The 18,156-nt window shown below is 38.1% G+C and overlaps 1 protein-coding gene across 2 annotated transcripts in view; it reads right to left on the reverse strand.

The window, feature by feature from the left end:
- The window catches only part of abcc6b.2 (ATP-binding cassette, sub-family C (CFTR/MRP), member 6b, tandem duplicate 2), a 40,107-nt gene extending 25,092 nt beyond the window's left edge, over window positions 1–15,015 (reverse strand). The window contains exons 1-3 of one of the 2 annotated variants that reach the window (XM_067418790.1): window positions 14,953–15,015; window positions 3,791–3,916; window positions 14–190 (exon numbers count right to left, since the gene is read on the reverse strand). In XM_067418790.1, the coding sequence (XP_067274891.1) occupies window positions 14–190; window positions 3,791–3,832 (219 nt within the window). In that variant the 5' untranslated portion in view covers window positions 3,833–3,916; window positions 14,953–15,015. Of the gene's footprint in view, window positions 1–13; window positions 191–505; window positions 609–3,790; window positions 4,035–14,952 lie in introns of those variants that run through there. The other variant, XM_067418791.1, reaches the window with a different exon arrangement.
- Between the last annotated feature and the right edge of the window lie 3,141 nt (window positions 15,016–18,156).

An 18,156-nucleotide genomic window follows, 5' to 3' on the forward strand; every position in this document is an offset into this window, starting at 1 on the left:
CGGTATAACTTACTGTCTTGGCACAGCAGAGGCTGGATATAGATATTCGTCCATTGTCGTAGAATTTGAGGTACAAGCAGTAGAAAGGGGCACAAACCCAGAGATAGAAACAGGGGAACCACACCAGTACTGTGTGCTGGAAACACTGGGTGAGGTCTGGATGTGGTGTGTACCATGTGACGTTCCAGTCCTGAAAATGTAGTGTTACACCATTAGTCCTCTTTAACTTGTTACATCAGAAGTGATTGTATCATTATTATTAGGCACAGTTTACAACTTATTTTATTGTATTTACTCTCTGCACTCGTAGTGAATTAGTGAATAAAATACAGTTCATCAGATTGCTGAATGTTCATTGATGTTCCCTGGTGTTTGTTCAGTCCAAATGGCTTTGTGCATTAGTGATTTATAGTAGTTGTCTTGCAGTGCTGTGTTGTTTGCAACACACAAATTGTGTGAAGTTGCAGCGAGGTGAAAGGTAAAGTTCCTGATCAAAAATCCTCACCGGTTTTCCTGTGCTTTGAAATATGGTTGCCAAGTGGGTTTTTGATTAGTATAGCTGTGTCTTTTTCTGGATTTGTCTGGATTCGTCTTTTTCAGTGTTTGCCCTATAGGAAGCGAATATGACTTCTGTAAAATTATGTTTTAGTCATATCAGTAACATAATAAAAGCTGCTTTACCCTACATCACAACACATGGATAGTCAAATACAACGTTTGTAGATACCAGCAGAACATAATTACAGAAACTACTGATTGCACTTTTAATCTGCAGCATGTATTGTTCTCTGTTAAGCTTCAAAGCTTGTTTGCCTGTTAAGATAATGAGGACAAAGTGTGGTACTATTCCTTTACCCCATTCCGATTGTAGAAAATCAGATATTATTTCCACCACATTGGTATTGCTGAGTGATAGTCTGAGATGTGTGGTTTTCTTTAAACTGTATATTTAAAGTAAATGCAAATATATTTCACAGTTGAAAGCAAACAGGCTTTGATATGTGACATGCTGTTCTGGGCATTTCGATTACATCAAACTTTGAAATCATTGCCAAGACTTCTCTCTCAACCTGAATTTCACAGGCTCGTTCTATTCAGACATCAGTAATTCACACTATATCTCTTCAGTTATTTCTGGCTTTTCTGTGTTGGAAAATAGGCTGATGTCCAAACACAGCTGTAGAGCTGTTATGTTACACTTTTTTTCTTTCAAACTTTCTCTGGACTAACAAGAACTTGTTTGGCTGTGCCTTATGCTGTGGTTATTTCGGCAATGGCACGGCTCTGACAAATACTGCATTCTGGTTGGAAGGAGTCTTGTGGTATGGCAGTATATAAGAAGTGCACCTTTGGCAAGCCACAATGTAAACCCTGTATACACCATGAGACGGATCATAAGGACCAAGCACAGCTCTGTTTAAGCTTGTTTGCTCATACATACAGTTGCCTGATGAAGTTTAACAGATTTCTGTCCTATAGATCTTATTTTTCTTACTCAAAATTGAACATATTTACTCAGCCTTATGTTGTTCCAAACCCCATTTTCCCATTCTGATTAAAGTTTTTACACTTCAAAAAGGGTGCAAAAGCCCCAGTTTCAACTACATGAGTCATGTAATAAATAATTTTGTTATTAATAATAACTTGTTATTCACTTATAACCTTTCCTTCCATCAATCTGTTAACTGTTGCAAACAGATTGTTGAGTTATTAAAGATTCATACTTGTTTTGTGAACTGGATGACCTGATTCTATTAAAATCTGGATCAAAAGAATGACTCATTCGCAAATAAAACGTCTTTACTTTTTTGAGAGTAAATGGCAGTTTTCATGATCTGTTTCTAGTTTTCTAGTATCTAGACCCCTGCAAGTGCAGTCCAAACACATGCTGCAGGTTCGAGATGAGAAAATCGGGTTCATTACTTTGTTGTTTTGGCTTCATCTATGAGGGGGTGTATTGTGGTCTGGGCCAGGCAAGGAAAGAGATTCTTATTCATGTGGCAGTGCACAGCACAGTCACAGTTTTCCACAGGGAATTCAATGGACACCATCTTCTACCCATCCTGCATCCTATAAGACTATGTTTGCACTGGTCTAAACCCAATGGCAACCACAGTCTCAGGAAGTGATTCAGAGCAACATGTGTACCCTTCCTGCAAGTGTAGGAGTGCAGACTGCCGGTCAGCACAAATAACGTTTAAAAAAGTTTCAAAAATACACCGCTTATGGTTGGATTTCTGTAGAGGAAATTTGTACGGGTGGCTTGTAGTTCACAAATCTCCAGTCATCTCTTTTTGGAAATGGCCCTCAAAAAACATTATTTTGATTGTGCACATGCAGGTCAAACAGATTGATGCTGTCACGTATTCTTCAGTAGACATGACCTTATGACCTTGACCTTTTCATCTCATTCAATACGCCTTCTCAGCTAAAAACGTAATTCTCTAAGAATGTTGTTCTTAAATTCCCATTACGTTATAAAAATATTATTTCAATAGTTCTGAGAATTTTCAAAATGTTTTTGTAATATTTTAGAAACATCTGAACCTTCTGAATAATGTTCCTTTGGGTTAATCAGGATTACACAAAATGATATTCTAACAACAGTTAAACAAAATAATTCAATAATAGAACTAATGAAACACTGTCGACTGTAAACCAAAGCCCCATTCAAGGAAAGTTGGTTCACTCGGCATATTTGCAGCTCTTATATCTACTTTATCTTATCTGCTTTCTAAACTCACTTTTAATAAAAATGTTCAAGTCAGCAACAAACTCTGACATAAACTGTCAGAAAAAAGCATTAATTCATAGGCTCAAATACACTAATAAATAATATATTTCAGCCTCAGCTGCAGATGCAGTGACTTGACCAACTCTTTTATTTAGAAGACATGACTTATTCTGCTATATTGTGTGTTTCTCTCATGAACTGCCTTGTAACAGTACAAACAGTCTTTAAATAAATTAAACTGGTTGATTCCTTTACTGTTAATTTATGTAAAACAACAAAGGTCAAACTTCCCCCTTTTGGCAACATTGATGCTGCAACTCTAGCATTTAAATTTATCTACAAAATGCGGTCAGTTACTGAATGTACATCATCTGGTCAACCATCATTATGCAATGATAAATATCACTGAATATTAGTGTGTACCATGAAAGACCTTAGTAGACCCTCTCATCACAGGGCCTATAGGGCAAAATTCACCACACCGATATTATTACATCTAATTTGAAAAGATCCTCATATATTACTCAGAATAAGAGCACCCCTTCATCAATCTTTAATTTATTAACTTGAATTTCAACATTGGACATCTGTAATCATTGTTAAAAATGTAGGTTAAAGTACAGTTAAATCATGGACTGCACTCATGCTGATACCAGCATGCAGCTGTTTGAATGTAAACATACTAAGATATTTTAAGCATGTAAATAAACTTTATATATATATGTTCACTCATATAACATGTTGTGAGTAAGTGAGACAGCATAACCATATAACTGAAGATTCAAATTTTGTATTCAGGCCTGCATTCAGTCTCAGTCATGAATCATTGGGTGAAAAATGCATGACTCACCCCAAATGTCTGTTGTAGAGTCAAAAACACTGATCACTTCCAATAATAAAGTGAGGCATAAATAGATACATTTTGTGTTCCCTCACAAGCATGTAGTTCTTTTTAAGCAGCCTTCATATCTGTTTAACTTCTTAGGTTTTCATTGACTATTGAAGTGAGTGAGTTTATTTCTCTACAGTGACGTGCATTGTTCATCCGAGACTCACCCAGAGAGGGTCCAGGCCACTGAGACTGCAGAGGGTGTCCATCCAGGTTCCTCTCTTCTTCAACTCCTGTAGTAAATCCCTGCTCCCTGGGCTCAGCAGTGTCCCACTCTTCAGTTTATGTAGTCTCTGTTGGTAAGAGTGTTTGACAGTAATTGTGCCTGTGTGTGTGTGTTTCAGCCCCTTTTTTGTAAGCCAACCTCCTGTCTCCTGACTTGAGTCTCGTCAAAGCTACAGTCTGAAACCAGGTTTGTGTAACTGTCCTGTTTATGAGCGCTGGCCTGCCAGGTGGGTGGAAGATTTGGACTATGTAAAACTATCTTCCCTGCTCTCTTTCGTCGCTCTGACCCACGTGTGCCGAGGCCACAGTACCACAAACACTCCCCTGGAGGAGAAGAGGGGGCCACACCCCACTCTCCTTCAGGTCTCGCCTCTGTAAACTCCCCCAACACCACCCATTTACTCTCCACCCTGGTTTTTAATATAAATGGAAATATTTAATGGCAAGTGTGATTTGTATTCTTCAAGGAATGTGTGTGTGTGTGTGTGTGTGTGTGTGTGTGTGTGTGTGTGTGTGTGTGTGTGTGTGTGTGTGTGTGTGTGTGTGTGTGTGTGTGTGTGTGTGTGTGTGTGTGTGTGTGTGTGTGTGTGTGTGTGTGTGTGTGTGTGTGCACGCATTTTGTGTGGGGTCCAGTTTTCACTTGGGCGGCATGTTGGCTCAGTGGGCAATGTCGCCTCACAGCAAAAAAGATCCACGGTTTGAGTCCTAGCTGAGCCATTAGGAGTCCGTTCTGTCCGTCCTGTGTTAGCGTGGGTTGGCTCTAGTTTCCCTTGCACAGTCCAAAGACAGGCAAGTTAGGTAGATTGGATATGCCAAATTGGCCGTGTGTGTGTTCCATCACTCTCAGTGCTGGGTTGCTTCAGGAAGGGCATCCAGCGTAAAACCCGTGTGTGTGCGGATAATTCCAATAAAGTGAACCCTGCAAATGAGCGGGACTAAGGAAAATTTATTTATTCATTTATTTAAAAGACTTTTGATGATATCAGAATTTATATATATATTTAATTGAAAATTCATGGGGCGACATAATTTTGTAAAATAAATGGTACAAAAAAGTTAAAATAAATAAATAATAATTAATGTAAACAAAGGCAGCTAGTGGCAACCCAAATCAATATCAAAATAGTTAGCATACACAACTAAATTGCATTGGTTTCTTAGTATCCATTTTTTGTGTGTTTTTTTTTTTTTGCAAAGTCAAGTTTTCAAAGTCAATGTCGTATGTTATTTTGCCATGATAATGGTTGTAGCTTTTTATTATAATCACTAAAAGTCTTTTGTCTAAACAGATGTGTAGCCTACTATTTTTAGAGATTCATTAGCTACATTAATCTGTATCGATTAAACATTTTTTTATTCAATTTCTTGCTTTTTAGTGACATTGGAGAAAATAAATGTAAAAAGCCTTTAAGGGAGTCTACATGGTATAGGCATCTAGTCTATATAGTATTGTCACCCTATCAATAACTCGTTCAATTGAAGGACCGTTGAAAATTATGCTTTTTTGGGTTGCAGAAGCAGAAGTTTATTTGGATCAAACGTAACGGGTATTAGTACAACTTCATGAGGAATGCAGCATCTTAGTTTGCTTTATGAGTCGTGGATGTTTAGGTGCGAGTGGGCGCTGTTTTATGTGATTTTGGATTTATTTGAAATTTTAGAAGCTCTATTGGGTTACAACATTAAAAATGTAAATATGCTGAGTCTGAATATCACTTGTGATCAAATCACATGTCCCCCCCCCACACACACACATCAAACCTTTTCCCTTATTTATACATATGGAGGAATTATAAGCTTCTCTTTATTTTTTATTCAACTCCTGCAGATAGTCATTAAAACAACCCTTACGAAAGGAAAATATATTTACCAATATATTACTTGAAATATATTATAATATATTGTGAATACATAGACTAATATATTGATGGTATTATACAATATATTATATATTCCTTTAATATATTGCAAAATATACAAATGATTGCCGCTTTCATATATTGCAATATTTTGGAGAATATAAATATTAAATCCCATATAATATATTGCCTAATTTATTAGATGATATTTTCCAATATACTGCAATATATTTTTGTTTTGTATAAGGGAAACACAGGGATGTTACTGGTACGATGGAAAATGTCTCATCCTTTACAAACGAATAGCAAACTTTTGATTGGTAGTAATATTTCATATTTGTCTAAAGATGTTTCACGTGGAGGAAAAAAAACACAAAAACATTTTTTTGTTGCAATCATTTTCAGAAAACAATAGATTTATAGGCTAAAATGTATTTTCTAGAATCCCCCAAAACATGCAGTGTCATATGGATCATACACATGAGTCAGTGGCTTTTCATATGCAGTCACTGGCATTTTCCTCATGATTTATTGTGATGAATACTTTATAGCAGGGTAACTATACTGTGTTATGTTTATAATCTGGGATGCATACATTTACAGCCAGCATTCTCCAAAGCTCAAGGAGATGATTGTATGCTCAGAGTCATTGGCCAGTGCTTTTGGCATTGTCCACTGAAAATGAAGATCACAACAGTGACATTTGGCTGAAAAATTGCTCCGTTTTGAAGTAAACTGCAATTTCTCCTGCTAATTTTCACTACATGGAGAGAAATGGTAACAGAGACAGAAGATTCAGGTAAAAAGAGTCAACAACAGAGTCTCTTTTGTTTTTTGTCTGGTTTTCCAGTTTTCCTGAACTGCTTGTAAAAGTCTATGCTGCAAACCCATACATCTGGAATAATTTGCATACATGCCTGTTGTAGCTCCTCTGTCTGATAATGCTGAGAATAGACTGATGCAATGTTGCACAATATTATATCTTACCATAGACAGGGCTGGGAAATGTTGTATGGTTGTCAGCTGAATGGCTTAACACGCAGTCTTAAGATGCTTGCTTTGAATACCTCATTACTGGACATGCATGTCTGCAGGCCAGAGGGCAGTCACTTCAATATTTAATGTATTATAATGACTCCTAATGCTTTTATAATATCCTATTGTGCACCCTAATCTCATGTGTATGTTCTTGTAAATAGAGCTTGAGCTTGGTATGGGCATGGTGATGGATATGGCCAGAGCCGGCCCAAGCCTTCTTGGGGCCCTAGCAGAATTTTATTTGGAGGCACCTCGGTACCGATTGACTATTGTCAATTCTTGATAATAATGGCACACCCATTATCAATTTTATTAGTTGTAGCTGTGTTGCTTACATCATGTATGTCTGTCATGTTTTTACCCTTATACAGTTTTTAATGGTAAAAGTAGCAAACCCAAGAGTGCTGAGGTGGTCATTTGCACTTTAATATTCAAAGTCTTACAGTACGGTTCAGACTGGGATATGTACGATTATATTTTTATTTTTTATTTTTAAGAAGTCTCATGCTAAATATGCTCACAATTCTTTACCCCAGGATTCTTTGATGAATGAAAGTTTAAAAGAACAGCATTTATCTAAAATAGAAAGCTTTCAAAGAATCATAAAAAAGACGTTTACACAACTGTTTTCAACATAATAATAAAAAATAAATGTTTCTTGCGCAACAAATCATCATGAGAATAATCTGTGAAGAATCATGTGACAGTGAAGACTGGTGTAATGATGCTGAAAATTCAGCTTTGATCACAGCAACACATTACAATTTACTTGATATTCATATCACATATGAATATCATATGATAGTTTTTACTATATTCACTGTAGTTTTGATCAAATAAATGCAGCCTTTGGTGAGCATAAGAGACTTCTTTTAAAACAATAAATGTTGGTGGATTTCTTGCAAACATTAAGCAGAGCTTTTATTTTTGCGGAAATTCACTCAGAAAGACATTAGTACTTCTATTTGTTGACAACAACACATTAATAAATGATTCTCATTATGAATTTCGGAAGGCTTTTTGGGAAGAACGAATATATGCACCCCCCCCCCCCCCCCCAAAAAAAAAAACAAAAACAAAAAAAAAACAAAAACAAAACAAAACTGGAAACAGCATAGCTTCCAGAAACATGCAGCATGTCAAATAAGATATTTGCACTAAACCAAAGCGCATTCTCAAATCCAACCATTTATAAAAAGATTACTGGGCAACTGACGAGTAGCTGATTTTTTTCTCGCACTGTGGACTTGGAACAAGCTAGTCCAGTAGATGGCACCGCAAACTCATGCAGCGCTGTCAGAATCAATCCGTGCATATTTTAGAAAACGTAACATTTTGCAGTTTATTTAGTAATTCTTTTAAGGCCATTTTGCGATTTCAAACATAATGGAATATACAGCTAGCCTGACAAGCCAGACCCACATCAAGATGTTTGGTCTGGAAACTCACCATAGACAGGGCTCAATCAGAGGGGCGGGATAAACGGTTGTCTTTCAAACTCCCTCTGCACGCGATAGGATAGTGCTACACCAACCAGAGCAACGAAGGTGAAACAGAGCTTGTTGAAAGATTAAACATTCACCGTATCCGGTCGGCTAAACTCCGAACACATCTTCCCTTTTTAAGAATGACTTCAGTGGCGCTCTTTGTTCTTTTCTCAGAGAAAAACTTAACTCCAAGTTGAGTCGTGGTCAAAGCTGATTCGAAAGACCGCCGCCGTTCGCCAGTTTCTGTGTTTACTAGAAGCACGCAAACGCAACTCAGCCGTCGTCATTATGGCCCCGCCCACCGACTCTATACACGATGTGATTGGCCCGGCAAGAGTTTGGCGATTACAGCTCAGAAGGGTATGCTAGAGAGTTGCTAGACAACATTCGTGGGCAGATTAGATTTGCTGCCGCTAAGGTGCGTCTAGATTTCTAGGCTAACATACAGCTGCAGCAAGAAGTCATTTCAAGTGCTCTCAGGGGCCCCCCAGTGGCCAAGGGGGCAGCCACTTAGTTCGCTTATGCCTTGGGCTGACTCTTGATAAGGCAATGTTAATGTATTTGATCTTGACAGAATAGATCTGCTACGCTTCTGCAGATCAAGTACAAAGACTTGCTGCTGCCAATATATTCACAGACATTGGTGTGAGCATGTAAGACATGCTGCTGCACATATAACATACATGAAATAACCCCTGTAGCAGATCTATACCGGTGGAGCTGGGGAAGGTGGACAGACTAATACAGACTAAAAGCAACACTACCAGTATTTGTATGAATGTTGAGCCGCAGCTCATTTGCCACTGATGCAACAACAACTAATAAGCTGTGCTATGTAAATAATGATGTGATCACTGCCAAATGAATTAAAGACCTATCAGCCTATGCCATCTTTCATGCCAGAACTAGAAAATCATAGTAAATTATAATAGGCTCTTTTCTGGTTTTAGAGCTAAAGTATCTTGGTTTTTGTATATAAAATGGAAAAGAGCAACTTAAATATTCTATAACACACGTTTTGAATAACATGAAGGTGAGTAAATGATCTTCATTCTGTTATTTTGGGTTGAACTATACCTAAGTCTTATTATGGCTATACTTTCAAAACAGTATCAGTATTTTCATGTTTATTCTGGAGCAATGCCTTGCTGGTTAGTTTTTTAGTGCAATACTGTAAACAGCTTGAATCAGTCATTTCTTTAAAAATAATTATAATGTACTATAGCCTATATAATACCGGCTTGTACAAAGTGTAACTTAATTTGGTCTTTCTCTCCCCCTAGAATGAGCTCCATGAACCTTGTTCTCTTTTTGTCCTGTTGTTAGACCCTTCTAAAGGAACATAATGCATGAGCACTTCCTAAACCAAAACAGAAGGAGGGAGAAGACAGAGGAAGTGTCAGAAATATACTGGCAGCTGCCTTAAAGGCCTCAAATGCAAGCTTCACTGAGGATGACTTAAGCAGCCTGTTTGCATAAGATGTTGTGGGAGGTGATTCACTCACAGTGGGGATGCATTGAGGAGATAGGCTGTTTGGATCATTGCCATCTCCACATTCTAAATTACAGCATATGGCTGGGCCACTTCTGGCTAGCCGTGAAAAAATGGCCTCCGCCAGACGGGCTGGGAGCAGCAGCCATGCAGTGGTAAACCAGACGCAGATCACCTACACTTCCTCTGGCTTTTCGCGCAGCAGCAAACACAGTCTAGTCAAAATAATAGCATACGGTTCTTTTGGTTTTCAGACAAAGTGTAAATATACTCCCATCAGATGGAGAGAGAGACAGAAATAAAAACATAATTATTTTCTTCACATGAACAGGAAACATACTCATGTCAGAAAACATTTTGGTCATTTAGGCCTCCATACACAGCAGTCATTCCTGATTATACAACATTGTACTGCTGTTTGTACGCATTGTACGCATCTTTAATATGGGTTGTAACTTGAAAATAATGCTTTATGTATGTTTGTGTCAATGGATACACTTGCTGGCTTCTCAGTATACACTAAAACAACAGCGATAATAAAAGAAAACGTGGGCAAAACAGTCTTTCTTGGTAAAAAAAAAAAAAGGTCAATGAATGCGAGTGCTGCCGTATATTCGAATATGACCAGTCATTTTCTCCGTCATCACCCGCGTGTAGAGCCAGATGACGCGAATGAGAACTTGAGAAGATTTTTCTCTGAGCACTCGTCCCAAAGCGCACACACTTCTCACAGCGCGCAAATATTGAGTTCTTTAAAATCTTGAGCTTGAACGGACAAACTCACACAAAAAGTATGCCAACATGTCCATCTTGATGTGTATCCAAGCAGACATAGTCTGTATATGCCTTAAAGGTGGGGTAAGTGTTATTTCAAAACCGTTTTAGAAAAAGGACTCGGGCCGAGTGGAATAACAAACCTGTAGCCAATCAGCAGGTAAGGGGCGTGTCTACTATTGATGGTGAGAAGAGCGCTCGCTCGCTTTGTGCACGTCATTATTCAAAACTCACGAGTCACATGTGACAGACAATAGGCGAGAACTAGCCTAATATATGCTGGCTTTTGCTTCACCATGCTAGTGTCATGTTCGCTTGTTTGTCTATTTGTGATCATATTGTGGTGGCTCACTTCAGCGATGATAAAGACCTGCTCATTTCCACACCGTATGGAGCATCTAAATCTCCTTCCTGTCCTGTGTGCTTCAAGCATCAGCTTGACTCCATTGACGTGGAGAGAATGCCGGAATGGATGGAGAGGTCGCAGCTCCCGTGTCTGTGGTCGCTCCCCCTCCCCTGGGCGTCGGTGCCTCCCCTCAGCTGCCGGTGGCTGAGCACCCGTCCTCCACCGCGGTGCTGGTCTGGCCAGCCGTCCAGCGTGCGACCTGGGAAGGGGAACACGATTGGAGAATGACGGGGAAGAGAGAGAGAAAGAGCAAGAGAGAAAGATGCTGCTGGCAGGGGCTCGTCGACCCCTTGGCAAGCCACCATCTGGTCCTCCGCCAACTGGATGGCCTGGTCCAGTAATGTCACCCACTGCACAGCCTTCCTTGGAAGCTGCGCCATGAACTGCTCCAGTACCACACGATCGATGACTTCCTCAACGTCGCTTCCATCAGACATCAACCACTTGAGGCACGAGTCCCGGAGCTGCTGCACTAATCGAGGACCAGGGTCCAGAACCGCTGGCAATGTTGCTCCGGGGTCCGACTAACCCGTTGAAGAATGCCGCACTTCAGGTCGTCGTAGACTAGGACATTCCGGACTGGCAGTTGGTGGGTGCTAACTAAGTGCACCAGCTGCTAATCATTCTAGCACCCTATTTAGTCTAGCTGTGTTCTCCTTGTCTTTGTCAGAGTGTTGTTAGATGTTTGGTGTGTTCTCCCTCCTGTTTCTGCGGATTGTTTCATCACAGAGTTTCACCACCAACACTTTCACCAGTCTGGATTGTCCTCAGCGTCCCTGTGCTACCAAGTGTTACGCCCATCTTACCGCTCTGGACTCTGCTGTCTTCTGGTTTGAGTCTGCAATATTATGTTTAATAAAGACTGCTTTACTTGCAATTGAATTCCTTCTCATAGTATCATTACACCCATTCCTCCATGCAGATCTCCTCTAGAGCAGTGATGTTTCGGGGCTGTCGCTGAGCAACACAGATGCCCTCCAAAGATTTTTCATTGGGTTGAGATCTGGCCACTCCAGGACCTTGAAAGGCTTCTTATGAAGCCACTCCTTCGTTGCCTGGGCGGTGTGTTTGGGATAATTGTCATGCTGAAAGACCCAGCCACGTTTCATCTTCAATGTCCCTGCTGATGGAAGGAGGTTTTTACTAAAAATATAACGATACAAGGCCCCATTCATTATTTCCTTGACACGGATTAGTCCCCCTGGTCACTTTGCAGAAAAATAGCTGCAAAGCATGATGTTTCCACCCCCGTGCTTCACAGTAGATATGGTGTCCGTTGGATGCAACTCAGCTTTCTTTCTCCTCCAAACATGACAAGTTGAGTTTTTACCAAAAAGTTATATTTTGGTTTCATCTGACCATATAACATTCTCCCAATCCTCTTCTGGATCATCCACATGCTCTCAAGCTAACTTCAGACGGGCCCGGACATGTATTAACTTAAGCAGTGGGTCACGTCTGGCACTGCAGGATTTGAGTCCCTGGCGGCGTAGTGTGTTACTGATGATAGTCTTTGTTACTTTGGTCCCAGCTCTCTGCAGGTCATTCAATAGGTCCCCCATGTGGATTTGAGATTTTTAGTCACCGTTCATGTGATCATTTTGACCCCACGGGGTCAGATCTTGCATGGAGTCACAGATCGAGGGAGATTATTAGTGGTCTTGTATGTCTTCCATTTTCTAATAATTGTTCCCACAGTTGATTTCTTCACACCAAGCTGCTTATTTATTGAAGATTAAGCCTGGTGCAGTTCTACAATTTTGTTTCTGGTGTCCTTTGACAGCTCTTTGGTCTTTAGCCATAGTGGAGTTTGAAGTCTGACTGTTTGAGGTTGTGGACAGATGTCTGTTATACTGATAACTAGTTCAAACAGGTGCTATTAATACAGGTAACGAGTGGAAGACAGAGTAAGAAGAAGTTACAGGTCTGTGACAGCCAGAAATATTGTTTTTTTGTAGGTGACCAAATAGCAATTGGCTATTGTTATTATAGCCTAGCTATTAAAGTATTCCACCATAATTTGCAAATAAATTCTTTAAAAATCAGACAATGTAATTTTTTTTTGTCTCGCAGTCGTGTACCTGAAATTACAGGCCTCTCTCATCTTTTTAAGTGAGAACTTGCACAATTTGTGGCTGGCAAAATACTTTTTTGCCCCCCTGTTATGTAGGACAAAGCATATGAGATGATGACATGTAATGTTGCTCAACTATGAGCACACCGTCACAAATTCAGTATCTTTTATTGTTTCCATTTGTGCTAGCTTACTGTAAGTATTCAAGAGTTCATTTCATTACTCATCCTGTGGTTTTCACTGATTTACCCATTATGAAGAGGTTCAAAGTCTAATGTACTTCAAAATATATACTCTTTTAATTGGACCTATAATAATTTATATTCTTGGAAATCAGTAGTTACGTTTAACTCCCTCAGAGTAGTGTTCGACCAGTATGCTTTTCAAATGTGGGTTCTTGAATTATTGCAATAGTTCCTTCTTAATTTTGTGTTTAAGTTAACATTAACATTAAATACTTCTGTTTCACTGTTAGTAATCTAAATGTTTCTCTCTCTATACATCTTTATATCATTGTAGCAACATTTTCTGCTTTCTGACAGATTGTACAAACTATGCCTTAAGAGTAAATGTCCCACAGTTCATGCATTTTACATAGTTTGACAACTCTTAAAGTCCACTCACACTAAATATGGAAAATTATTGTCCCCTGATATAAGACAACCTCGCCTTCTCAAAGAATACCAAAAGTATAGTTTTCGGAAACTGGTGTATATGCAGATGATTTACAGGAATTGTGAGCCCAAAGGCAAAAGACTTAGTCATGATGAGCTCTTGTTTTTTTTAGGGTTTCAAATGTTCTGACTAAATTTCCCTGAAGATTTTACAACAGTACCAATAACTGACTGCACAAGAAAGGTTAATATATTTATTTCATATAGGCCTATATGCACTTGAGATAGTGTTTTAACTAAACTCATGTTTTATAACAGCTGAAATTGTGTTAGTGGATAGCCCTATAATTAATAACAACAATAGGCATAAGTGTAACAGATAGCAACTTGCAGAAGAAAAAGAACGATACTTGAATACTGTGTTGTTCATTTTAGACTAATTTCTGTTTATATTAGTAGTATTAATTTATAATGCTTATCTTTTCATTCATAAGGGCAGACATTCGCCGTTCTGTGGTCATGGCCTCTTCTGTTTGTTTTCTTATGCTCTCATGTCACATGAGTGGGAAGACATAATGTGTAACACTGTGACAATCAACAAACAGTTCCTAGCATGCCATTTGTAAAAAAAGACATTTTCACTATGTGGCATCTCTGACCACTGCTGTCTGTCTGAAAACACCACGCCATGGTCATTGTCCAAACCAAATACACTGGCTGACCTCAAGCCAGACCACATTTCACACCAGCAGAACCGACAGCACTCTTGGCCTCTCTATGGGTAATTGCCTGTATCAACAACAGTCTAGTTTGACACAATGAAAAACACTGAACACTGATGGTCTTTAAGCACCATGGTCTGACATACAGTACTTCAGCATTCTTCACCTTTTTAGTGTCTGAACTCTGAATGTGCATTGCTGACTGACAGTGTATTCTGGTGCTGTAAATAGATTCCTCATCCCACCGTTCAATTAGTTTTATAGCCTACAATGAATAAATATGGCTGCACTTGGCTGCAAACTTCTGTATGATTAAAAAAACAAATCCATCTATAACAAAACACTTAACTAAACAAACGCATTTCTAAAGTGTTGCTGCCCTCTATTGGCACAATAGCTACATCCTTAGAATTAAAGAGCTGCTAAACATCCCAATGATTTTCAATACAGTCCTACAACCTACTTCAGTAAAAAAAAAAAAAAAAAAAAACCAACAACACTTAGTTTCATGTGTTTCACTAACCTTCATATCTTTTAAACTATTTGATATTATCAATATTATCTAAATATATTAAGGATAATGTTTTATTTTACTTTAGTTGAATTAAGTAGACACAACATCCTTATTTTGACCTCACCTGTAGTCAAGTTCCAGACTAGGGGTCCACTGAGCCAGTCATGCAAAGGGGTTTGATGAAACATCAGCTTCTTGTTTTCTATATTTTTGTACAATAGAATGTTTAAAATGAAATGAGGATTGAAGATGGAATGGCAATTATTTCAAAAAATATCCATAATAAATTCATGCAAAACAGTTCAAAATGCCCATGTTATGTATCTGTATACTTATCTTTACTCAGTTTGATTTGAGTTGGGTCAGCCCAGCAAACAACTTGTTGCTACATCAGATATCAACAGCCACACAAATGTATGGAGTCATTAAAAAAAAAAAAACTGATCATTTATCAGTTGAGTTGAGTTTTTTTTTTTTTTTTTTTTTAAGCCTGTTGTTTGATTATGCAAGTTTCCTCTTTTGTTGTAGGAGGTAATAAATGGATTTGCTCTTTACGTTCAGGTTTAAAGTAGAAGACCATTGAAAAGCACCTCTGGAATTAACAAATGGATTGTTTAATGTTGTCTAGGTAATAATTCCTGCATCTTAAAGTAGAGCATCTCACATTTCAATGCAGAGAAGTATATTATTCACTCTTAAAGATTCCTAAGTTGTTCTTTTTCAACAAGTTGCGTGTAATATTGCCACAGCAGTTATTCCCTGTGTTCTCATGGTAATAATAATAAAAAATACTTGGAAATATGATCATTTTAGATTCAGTTTAAGTGAAAACATTAAGATTCAACATCACAGTTGCACAAAACATCAAGATCTCTCCTTGTCTTTATCTTCATGTCTTTTTTATTTCACTTTTACAGTTATAGCAGGAGCATGTGCAGCTTGTACATCTTTGAACAGGTTTCTGTGAATACTTCACATTTTTTTATTCCATTCATTTACAAGACCAAATGTGATTGTTCAAACCATTGATTATTTGAATGTATATAATGTACGCAGATTTAGGTGACATTGCAAAAAAATACAACAGCACTGACAGCACAACCATGTTGGAGATTCATCACATTTCCTTCATATATTCCTCATAAACCTTTTTAAATTGCATTACATTTCAACTTCTTCTTCATTGTGTCTCTTAACTGCATGTTTGTTGAGTATATGCTTTAATTCTCTCTGATCCTCACATTTTGTTACATGTCTTGGTTCAGATCAATATAGAAAATGTTTAACTTTGAGCACTAGTTAAAATAGTATGCATGAACATTCTTAATATGTTAAGATATGAAAGTTTTACAAAGAGCTCCCTAAATAGCGTATCAAAATAATGCATGGACTCTCCAGTTTATATAAGACCCTCAGTAATAATAATAATAATAATAATAATTAATTAAAGCTGCGAGCAGCGATGGCGGGCCCAAGCCGGTGGCACCGCCACCCCGGTGGCATCAGCTTAACTGTGCACAGCAGGCAATAGGCATTTAATATGGGAAAAAATAAATAAAGGGACTATGTCAAAGTCATTTGAATTCACCTCATTAACTGCAGCAACTGGTGCTGCTATGACCAGGAACCACAACAGTCACATCTCTGAGATCAATTACATTTTATTCATTAATTTTATGTCAGATGATGTCAAATGTCAATTTCAAAATGAGTGCAGAATACCGTCCAAATGCTGAAGTTGTATTATCCTTACACTTCTCTTAAAAATAAATTAAGCCAAATCACAGAGACCGCAACAATGATTATAATATCAGTGTCAGGTAAGAGTAATATGCGTGCATATCATTTATAGAAGTTTATTATAAACAGCCACTTTTATAAGATCATGTGAAATTATTTTTTTAATCCATTTGAATTCTATCAATAAATTATTAGTTTAAAGAGGTGTCATACATGATCTTTGCAAGCACAGCACATGACCTTCTTTAAAGCCCATGTTATAGAAAACAATTAAAAGTATTAGGATATAATAGGTCACTTTCAATTATGTGCAAATGCATTTTTTGCAGCTCAAAATTTCAAAAGTTCAGAAGACCAGTGTATATATATATATATATATATATATATAAAATACATTTTTTTAACTTATTTTTCACAATAAAGTGATAGAAATTGCTGATATAGCCTATGATATGAAAGGGTTAAATTATGAAAAAAAAACAAGAAACAAGGCGGCACACACAGAGTGAGAGAGACCCTCTCCACACACACACACACACACACATAGAGTGATCCTGAGAGAGGGAGAGAGACCCCCTCCACACACACACATAGAGTGATCCTGAGAGAGGGAGAGAGACCCCCTCCACACACACACATAGAGTGATCCTGAGAGAGGGAGAGTGAGGGGGGAGGGGAATGACAGACACAAAATCTAAACAGTGAGCGAACATTGTTTTTATTTCACTGTCTGAAAACACTGTTTTGCAATAAAAACAATAGTTTAATCTTCAAAACAGTGTTCCCTAGGACATAGCCAACCTGGTTACTAAATAAGGCTACACTTCCACCTTCTGGTTATTCTATATTATATACCGGTAGCTCATTGGTTCTCATTTTTGTCCTTAAACAAAAGGCATTAATCTTCTCATTTTTTAAGTTACACACACTACTTTTTTTTTTTTTTTTAAGACAATTAAATGGTTTTTTTCTTTTGTTAGTAATGTTTTTTTATATTTATATTTTTTATTAATAATTATTTGTATTAACACAATTATTTAACTAATTATATAAAACAATATTGTCAATGCCCTACAAATAAACTGGTTTTATACATTCATTTTTTTATTCAAACCCAGAATACATTTTTTTATCCTTGAATGCAGGCCAGAGCACAGCATTGAGAGGTAATCTTTTTAGACAGAAGAGTGGCTCACACACACACACACACACACACACACACACACACACACACACACACACACACACACACACACACACTGTAGAAATCAGTGACACGTGTCCCCATGAGTCTGTGTGCATTCAGGTTAAAGTCCCCACCAGGCTAGAAAAAAAAAACACACACACACGCACGCACGCACGCACGCACACACGAACACACACACACACAGTAGTAATGCTGAAGTATGCTGCAGGCAACTCTTATCAGTTAAGCCCATCCACCATCCCCCATCCACAACACACACACACACACACCCACAAACACACACACATACACACACACTCATGTCTGGTTCACTATCTTTCTGGGGACTCATAGATGTAATGGTTTTTATGCTGTACAAACCATATATTCTGTCATCCTACA

This window comes from Pseudorasbora parva, chromosome 2, assembly GCF_024679245.1.
Source record: "Pseudorasbora parva isolate DD20220531a chromosome 2, ASM2467924v1, whole genome shotgun sequence".
Classification (NCBI taxonomy): Eukaryota; Metazoa; Chordata; class Actinopteri; order Cypriniformes; family Gobionidae; genus Pseudorasbora; species Pseudorasbora parva.